Raw genomic sequence first — 9,858 nt, 5'->3', positions numbered from 1 at the left:
CGACAAAACCCCTCCGGAGTCCAAGGCTCGAGCTTAGCGCTCCGCCAATTTGGAAGCCGAGCTCAGGGGCTCGGCGAGATTCGAATCCGAGCTCAAAGATCTTGAATTTTCCTGAAGTCTGAGCTCGGGATTTTCCCTATCGGATCTAAGCTTAACAACCTAGCAAACGTACTCGGAACCTAAGTCTACGGATTCCAAATATATGAACGTAACCAAGTTCGCAGAATTCGCCGAAGGAAGCCAAAGGAAATTTTAACTTAAACAATCGAAAAATTTACCATATAGAAGAAAGAGACGAGCATAAATTTAGGAAAAAGGAGCTCTTCATTAAAAGTCCAAAAGCTAAGTACAAAACCAAGATTTGGCCGTACAATTTTGAGGGCTGACCTTGTTGACAGAACAAAAAAGAAGAAACAAAAAATAAAACCCTAAGGAGCGGGCGCAGCTCCGGGATCGTCTACAGAGGCCGCCTCGACGCTCCTTGTTGAAGCCTCGCCAGGTCCTTCCGCCAACCCGGATGCGGTATTGGGAGCTTTGGCCGAGACATCGTCCGCAGCTTCGGGGGCGGCGTCAGGAGCTCCTTCAGGTGCCTCCTCGGTGGAAACCTCCCTGGCCTCTCGGACCTCGGCCTCACCCATGTCTTCGGGCCCATCCTCACCTTCTTCAATCCCTGCTTCGGGCTGGAGCAGGTTGAGGTCGAACTTGGGGCAGAGCCGCTTAAGCTGATTTCGAAAATCTTCAAAACTGCGGATAAGTCCGTCCATGGCTTCCTCCTCCATTAGCTCGCGGAACTTCTCCGACTTCCGGAAGAGTTGCACCGCCCGTTCGGTTCGCTCCTCGGCCTTTTTCTCCCGAGCCTTGAGCTGCTCGATCTTGAGTTGAGCAGCCTTTACCTCGTTCTGATGAACGACGAGCATGGAGCGGGCCTCAGCCAGACGAGCCTCTGTAGAGCGCACCTCCGATCTGGCCAAGGCGTGTGCGCCCTTCTCCTCCCCAAGTTCCGTGGCTCGAGCTCGAAGCTCGCCTTCGACGGCCTCCACCTTTGCGAGAAGCTCTCTCCGCGAGGACTCGACCTCGCCGAGCTTCTTCTCGGCCTCCTCCCGACCCCTCAGACATCTTCGGGCCCGCTCCCGGTAGTCTGTCTCTATGTGCATGCGGGTCTCAACCTCGTGGAGATGCTGCAAACAGCGGGTGGAAGAGCGAATTAGGGCTAGAAACTTAAAGCTAAAAACGAGAGTCAAAAGACAAACTTACCCGAACACCGGAGCAGTAAATTCCGTCCAGGAAGCTGTTGTAGCTCATGGACCGGATCTCGGCCTGGTCGGCCGGGAGCAGCGCGACTCGGAAGACCTGGCGCGCTACTACAGGATTGGTGAGGGCCGAGTCACCCTCAAAAACCTCCCACCCGGGGAAGTACAGCGTCCTCTCTGGTCAGGCCTCACCCTCCGAGGGACCCGGGAGACCAAGTCTTGCTGGGCTCGACGAGGACGACCCTGCAGCTTCTTGGCCGCTTCCCGACTTAGGCCCTGGCCGTTGGGGTCGGACAGGCGGCCGAGTCGGCCGCTGCGAGATGGGGGCTGGGCACGCGAGCGCTGCAGAAGTCCCCGCAGAGCTCGAGCCCCCACGGTCGGAGCTCGGTACCTCCCTTCGAGCAGGCCTGGAAGCCCCGCCCAGGGCTGTACCCATCTCGACACCCGCGCCAGACAAAGTTCTGGCTTTCTTCCTCGGCTCAGGCGGGGCTCTGCCAATCTCGGCTGCCCTCTTTCGGAAGCGAGCGTAGATGGCTGCATTCTTTGTCACCATCTTCGGAACGTCTGGAAGAACAAAGAGTTTAAATGTTAGGAAAGAAGAGACAGAGCAGAACAAACGACAGAAACCATCACCCTTACCCTGAGGGCGCACCGAGCTCAAGCCTACGTTGACTAACGCGTCCTCACTTACGAGGTCGTTCAGAAGGATGTTTTCCTCGAGGCCGTATAGAGCATCGAGGATCCTCTGCTCATTCTCGGACAGTTTGGGGAGTCTGTTAGCATTCTTGAGCCGAGTCTGCCCCCACCTGGGGTCGAATCCCCATGACCGCTCGGAGGACAAAAAGAAGAGTTTCTCCTTCCACCCATGAATGGATATCGGAGCGCCCCGAAAGAATGATCGACCACCTCGAAGGGCAAGATAAAGCCATTCTCCGTCTTCCGGGTTGGACTTCAGTAAGAAGCACCACCGAAAGACGTTGACAGAAGTCGGTATCCCGTGCGCAATGCACAAGGATAGAAAACCGACGATCGTCCTCCACGCATTTGGAGCGAGCTGCGCTGGAACAAGTTGGTAAGTCACCAGGAGCTCATTCACAAACGCGTGGAAGGGGAACCGCAGACCGGCCCAGAGTGTTTCCAGATGCACCCCGATCCGACCCGGGGGGGTCTCGTCACTCGATCCCCCAACCCCGCAGGTTCCAAACGGAACCCCCGCTGAGGAAAAAACCATTCCTCAGCCATCTCTACTTCCTCACCGCTCATGGTGGATTCGAATTCGTTCGGACCACGACCCATCTCAGAAAAATGATCAGAGGGAAAGCAAAAACCTCCAAGCAGACAAAGGGGGAAAAGGCACCTACTGAAATCTTCGCCGGAAATATCAATGGATCAGAGAGAGGCGCAAAAGCTGCCTCGGAATATCGCCGGAAGGAACAGAAGGTAGGAAGAAGGAACAAGGGGCGACTATAGCGGCAGCCAAATAAAGGCCCCCGGGGCCAGAAAGGGCATTTCTATAGACCTCTCCGACGGCCCGGATTGGCGGAACAGGATCACGCCTTCCGTCTAGATCGTGCCATGCGTCAGCCCTAAAAACCGAAACGACATATTAAATTTAGACCGACGCCTTGAATACAAAATCAAGAAAGCGCCGTATCGGATCGCGAAGCCCCATCATGAGCTCACGAAGCGAGGACGCTTCGAAAAGCGAAAGGGTGTCGCCTCGTCTCCTCCCATTAAAAGCGCCTTAAAGCGCGCGGAACGCCGAAATAATTCGAAATCTCCTGGCCCCCACCAACGCGGTAAAAACAGCTACTTCCCACGTCCAAGCTCGCTCAAACTCGAAAGTCGGGGGTAGTGTTGGGGGAAAATCAGTCACTCCAAAACGTATAGGGCACGCGGTTGGCACGTGCCTAAAGACGTCCGACCAGGAGGAAGGCGTCCTACCTGGAGGTGGTCCTACCTGGAGGTGCCTGACCAGGCGCCCGACCAGGAGGCGCCCGACCTGGAGGCACCCGACTTGGAGGTGCTTGACGAGAAGGCGTCTAACCTGGAGGCGCCTGACCAGGAGGCACCCGACCAGAAGGCGCCCGACCAGAAGGCACCCGACCAGAAGGCGCCCGACCAGAAGGCGTCCGACCTGGAGGCGCCCGACCAAAAGGCGTCCGACCTGGAGGCGCCCGACCAGAAGGCGTCCGACCTGAAGGCGCCCGACTAGAAGGCGCCCGACCTGGAGGCGCCCGACCAGGCCTTAAGGCCCGCAACCAGACCTGGAGTCCGTTCAAGCGCTCAACTCCAAGGCTCCCCGCCCAAACACTTGGCCTTAGCATCCTCGACCTTGAGAGCTTGGTCTCCCAACTGCACCGTCCACCTGCTGCAATCACATCCACTTGCAGTCCGACCAGGGACCATGCCCTGCCATTGCACTCAACAATTAATGCGCATGGCCTCTGCTGATCTCCGGCTCACTCAACAATTAATGCGCATGACCTCTGCTGATCTCCAACTCACTCAACAATTAATGCGCGTGGCTCCTGCCATTTACGGATCTCAAGCCCTCCATGACAAATCCGCCCGGCCGCGTCCGATCAACCACGACGACTCATTACCGTCAACTTGATCTTCTATGTGCAAGGCATTAATTCGCACGATCGTGCATTAATCCGACACATACAATCATACGGTAATCCGTTCGCTCCGTCACATCGCTGGTATATCTATATCCCTCTATAAAAGGAAAACTCGACCTCCGGAGAGGGGGTTGGCTGGCAAAAACTCGAAAAATTACTCTCTCTCTCTCCACATATTTGCCCCCTCTGACTTGAGCATCGGAGGGCCGGCGCCGGAAACCCCGGCTACCGGCTTCTTGCAGGTCTCCTGGAGAACGCCGCCCGCCGACGGACCATCGCCACCTGTCATTCCAGCACCGGAGCTCCTCCTCCTCAGCCGACGGCCGCCCCGGGTCCAAATTCCAGCAACAAGATCCATCTCATTCAATAGCATATGTTGTCACATAGCATTAATATGCTGTCAAATTGGCCTTAAATCATGCCCGGACGCCTCAGATATACAAATCATTTTGCATGAAAGATGTTAGTACTGCTTGCTTCCTTATTTTGCTATTTATTACACACATAACAATGTTCTCCAAAATCTATATTCCTAACTATAATATAATATATTACTTGGAATGGCCAATGAAAAGAAAAATATATTTCATATTAAAATATCCAATGATGTGCGACAAAGTTGAAATTTATAAATCTATTCCTAAATAAAAAATCAAGTTCTCTTCGTATATCTATCCCTATCCCTAAATTAAGTTTTTGTTATACATCTATCTCTATTGTCACTCTCCATCTACTTTGGAATAGCTAATGGAAAAAAAACCTTAGAAAGTTTTTACATATATTCTCCTTTTACAAATACCCAATTATATATTTATCGCTGTAAAATTACAATTTACATATTTCTCCCTAAATTGAGTTTGTTTAGGCATATATGCCTTTGTAATCACACTCCATTATATAGCACTATTAAGATGGCATTAAAGTAATTAAATCTTCAAAATAAAATTTTTACCCCCACAAAATCAGATCTAAAAAATTAAAATTAAAATATTGTTTAGAATCTAAATTAGGCCTTCAACCATTAAGTAAAAAAGAACTTTTTAACTATTAAGACAACATTTATTAATGACTCACAATGGTGATTCATTTTATTTATATTGATTGAATTGAAAAATTCCCACTACATACCTCAATTTTCTTGGATATTCTCAAAACATACCTATTTGAAATAATTAAAAGACACTAATTAAGTTTCATTAATATTATATTTTTTTTCCATATATTAATTTTTTTTAAATTACATGGATTTATGGTTATTTTATACTCATCTTGCTACCAAAAAGTAGTGTAAAATACAAATCTACATGATTTAAAGAGAAATATATCTCATTTTCTTTTGAATATTTTTAAATATTATTTATTGAAATTTATTTTATTTCTTTAATAAAATTAATATCTTCTAATTTTATACATTAAATTTCTTCATTTTTTTAAATAGTTCTAAGAGAGAGCGATAGCAGAAGTGTATATATATATAATGTGAAAATAAATATACAAATAACAATTTATAATTAGATATTTTTCACTACTTTTATGGACACCAGAGTTTCCCTCGATCACATTTCAAAATCAAAGAGTCAAACCATGCTATCTACCTAATGGTGCTCCCTAGCTTTCTTCATCCAATTCATTATGGTAGCTGGAAAAATATTTCTTCTAGTTAGGAGCCTTGTTTTACCTGCCCGTGCTTTGCAACCATATCAATAGCCTCCAAGTCCGGAGGTTTTTCTTTAAGACCATTAAACTATGAAGACAAAAAGAGCCAGCCGAACGACCCTCTCACCAACCTTGTAGGTGGCAGACCACTTGGCCATCGTATATGAACTCTTTTAGTGGGTAAAACCGGTCAGATGACCAGCTCCCACAAGGAACAAACCACCTCATACCAAGAACACTCTTCATGTACATATCCTCCATTAACTCATCCTATAAACCATTGAAAGATTCAGTAAGAAGTAGACATAGAAACCATAACTCAGCAGTGAGAAGTAGATGTCAGAATCTCCTCATTTCTACCCCTTTTTTTTTTTTCCCTTTCCCCTTGAATAAAAGCACCCTTCACCCATAAGGAGAAACCTCAACTCTCCAATGTCAAAGTAGGAAAAAAAGCAAACAAAAAAAACTTGTTTTTTGGGGGGGTTGAGATATTTAGGGGACCATGATCAGAAGAAGGCAAAGGGGGAGGGGTTGACAACAATATGCTTGAGAGGGTGCGCAACATCACCACCTCCTGCATGCCTCACGAACTCGGCGGGGGTGAGGAAGCTGCCATGGCACACACAAACTATTCTCACCTCTCCTCCCTTCTTATATTTGTAGAGGAAGCCTTCAATTCTTCTCCCATTAGGACCATCTCCCTTGGTAAACACACATGGCATCTCTTCTATCATGTTTCTCTCCATCTCCTTCATCACATTGGCTCTCCCTGCATTCTTCTTTGCAGGATCCTCTTCCCCTCCTCCGACAGAGCCGATAGCCTTCCCGACAGCGGATGTTGCAGCATTGGCTGCCATTTTGTGATTGGCATGTTCTGGCAGTGACTGGAAGGTTGAGGGGCTCCTGACTTCAGTGCAACTGGTGAACCCAGATACGTCGAACCCTGGGAAAAACAAATGACAATGGAGGAATAAGTTGTTGGCAGTTGAATTATAAACAACATCAATATGAATAAACCCCTGCATGTTCTCATTTTGATTCTTCTTTTCCTTTATTATTTTCCCATAGGTAAATTGGTGAAACATTAGAAACACAAAACCAACCAGCTAATGACTGGTATGGAGATAGTAGAATATCCTGACAAAATTCAGCTAATATTGGTTCTCAAGTCAGGTAGGTCACTGCTCCATTCCAAACAGGAATGGGCGTTGCAGGTTTTGATACAGGACATGCTTGTTTAATTGCTGACTCTAGCACAAATTATAACAATGTATATCTGAAAGGGATCAAATTGCTAAATATAGTAATAGGTATGCTCATACCATATGTATTTTAGAAGCAATCCTCATTGCTATGGAGATATTTCTATACATATGATTCCATGATGTCTATCAGGTAAATAGTGAGTTCGAAATGGAAAACAGATGCAATACTTTTTTGCAATTTGTGGCTACTACTTCAGCACCAACATGAACTTGAAATGGAAAGAAACTCTGCTAATCATCAAACACATTCTACTAATGGGATTGAAATTAGACTACAGCTATAATTAGACAGAAGGCATTGAAATTGTACGCAGGCTGACTTGAAGTTCCAGTCCACCCCTCTGAATCTGGATTGGATCCTCATCCAATGGTTTTGCAGAGTCAGATACCTGTTGGAAATCTGTCGTCTACGAACACGACATCATAATCTTCTGTTAAACGAACATGACATCATAATGTTCCGTTAAACGAACATGACATCATAATGTTCCATTAAACGAACACGACATCATAATGTTCCATTAAACGGATAATAAAAGTAAGGCCTTACAGTTATGGGAAGGAATCTGCCATCAAAAAAGCATATAAATTCTTAATTTTCAAGCAAATTGAGCACAGTTCCCTGCTAGACAACAGGCAATCACTTGAAGCTCCCAATGATTCCCACTGGGGTATCAGATCATTTAAATAACCTTAAACATTTCCTTTCAAGAGATTCATAAAATGACACTAGACTCAATAAGAATCAAAACAAACCAGCCAGTGAAAAAGAGTTACAAGGAAGTAGAGGCATATTAGCAACCAGAAAGTAAGATAAAAGGATCAACCTACTGAAACCTCAATAATTACTTTCCTGAAAAAGGTCAGCAACTAGCACACTATACACTGAAGAAAATCCAATTCAAAAAAATAAAAATCTTTAAAAGCACAGTGGAACAGAGAAGTGGCAAAAACATCCTAAAGATCATCAAAATTGTACATTTTTCAACAAAAGAACAGAATCAATTTAACAGAAAGCACAACAAAAATACCCACCCACAGCAACCATTATGACAGGACCCAACCATCCTCTGTATACTTCCTCATGCTGTGGGAAATAAAGCAATCTAAACATGACTTTTCCCCCAAATCTCAGTACTTAAGCGAGCAGCAGACCCACCAACCTCCGATTCCAACCATGCCAACCTCAAACAAAGATCAATTCATCAACAGTACTACTACTACTACAACGAAAGTTAAAAAAAAAATCACTATCAAACAAAAAATCGAGATAAAAAGAACCAATTTTTGTTAAGCAATTTCGCAAAAACTCGGGACATAAATTTAGAAGCAAGACAAGATCTTATACCTTGCTTTGGCCGGCTTTCGTACTCGGACATGCCGGAGCTACTCCCTTGCGATCCAATCGATCCCTGCGACATCGGCCAAGAAGTCGCCTGGCCGGAGCTCGCCAACCACCCCGGCAACCCTGGAGGAGTAGCAGCATTCACCACCTTTCCGAGATGACCACCGCCGGGAAATCCATGGCCCCCATTGAGCCCGACCTCAAAGTTCCCCACCTTCATCGCCGTCGGCGCCGCCGAGCTCTGCCCTCCCTCCCAATCGTCATCCGCTCTCGGCCCCCGTTTCAAAGAATTCCTCTTCTCCGACCTCTTTCTCCTAGCTTCTAACCTCTTTAAGCTCTGGAGTTCCTTTCTCTTCCTTCGCTCCTCCTCGATCTCGGTCGGAAGAGAGCTCGTCCTGCTGAGGCCGGTGGCCACCGGGAACTCGGGCTCTGTCGGAAACGACGAGAATGAGGCGATCGAGGACGATCGGACGAGCTTCTTCCCCTTGGGGTCGCCGCTGAAGCACCCTCCGAGGGAGAGCCCGAGGCTGAGCTCGATCTCGTCGTAGTCGCCGCCTGTTCCCTCCGGGTGCTTGTCGGCGAAGCTATTGCCAGCAAATCGCTTCAGGAAATCCTTCGAAGCGCTCTCATTCCGCGAGGTCATCTCCTCCTCCATCGAACCAGAACAAGCAAATGAAGAACCAAACAACTAACCAACAGGAGAAAAAAAATAAAATAACCGAAGAGAACACGCAAAAAAGCTACAGTATTTCTACCAAAATTTCATCTTTTATTACAAGTTTGTTCTTTTTATAGAAACATAAGAATCCATGACTACAGATTCAGCTTTGATTCAGGTTTTTACGAGAAATTTGCAGAAATACGCAGAAAAAACAGCGAAATAAAGCATACAAGCCATGATACAAGATCAACAAAAAAAACAAACAAAAAAGAGTGAAATAGAGGAGAGATCTAACCGTTCTCCTACCCAACGAAGAAAGCCAGCAAACAAAAGCGAAAGGAGGAATCGAGGAGAGAAGCCATTGGAGATTTTTGGGAGACTCGAATTAGAGATGGAATGGAGGAGAGGGAGAGAGAGGGAGCGAGAGAGGGAGAGAGCGTCTCTTAGTGCCCCTGGAAATTTTTGCGGGATTCCGGAAATGCCCCTCCACGTAGCCTGCATCGCTTTCCTTGCGCCACGTGCCTGGTCGGAGGGCGGGAGAGGGGACACGTGGCGAAGCCCGTAGCCGGAGTCGTCGGCGAACGAGCGGCGCCACCCTTCGGCTCGCGAGCGGCCATCGTGGTCCTCGGCCTGTCCAGGCACACGTGTCCTAAGGGCAGAGGCCCCGCTCCGTCTCACACGTGTCGCCCTTTTATCCTATCGCCCGACGGGTTGCTCTCCCTCTAGCTGTCTTCCATTCCCATCCCGAGCTAAAAATCTCGACCTTTTGCCTTCATGCAACCCACAATACGTTCTATGCGGGCGGAAAGATCCACCGTCGGATTTTTTCCAATTAATCCATCGAGGAACGCGGACGGTAAAGATTACTACCGTACAAAACTCTCTATGCTGGCAGTCCGCTTCATCCGACACGTGTTGGAAAGCATCTCTCCCGAGGATGGAAGCTACTGTCCTGCACCAAAACCCGGTTATTTTAACGTTTATTTTGAATAAATTAGTTAATAAAATCAGTCGTTTCTTGAACGGCCGTTATCACGCCATATTAGCAGGTGCG

General features: G+C 47.2%; 1 protein-coding gene across 1 annotated transcript; it reads right to left on the bottom strand.

Annotated features, from left to right (window-relative positions):
• Positions 1 to 5,780: 5,780 nt before the first annotated feature.
• LOC103722088 (ninja-family protein AFP3-like) lies at positions 5,781 to 9,456 on the bottom strand. Its single transcript, XM_008812530.6, has 3 exons — positions 9,100 to 9,456; positions 8,147 to 8,831; positions 5,781 to 6,476 (listed from the first exon to the last, which is right to left on the bottom strand). Exons 2-3 carry the CDS (start codon positions 8,796 to 8,798, stop codon positions 6,040 to 6,042), a joined length of 1,089 nt encoding a protein of 362 aa, XP_008810752.3. The 5' UTR covers positions 8,799 to 8,831; positions 9,100 to 9,456; the 3' UTR covers positions 5,781 to 6,039.
• Between the last annotated feature and the right edge of the window lie 402 nt (positions 9,457 to 9,858).

This window comes from Phoenix dactylifera, chromosome 7 (genome assembly GCF_051530095.1).
Source record: "Phoenix dactylifera cultivar Ajwa chromosome 7, Ajwa_hap1_PhDact_Kaust_v1.1, whole genome shotgun sequence".
NCBI classification, from domain to species: Eukaryota; Viridiplantae; Streptophyta; class Magnoliopsida; order Arecales; family Arecaceae; genus Phoenix; species Phoenix dactylifera.
This window is presented reverse-complemented; position numbering and strand designations above follow the sequence as displayed.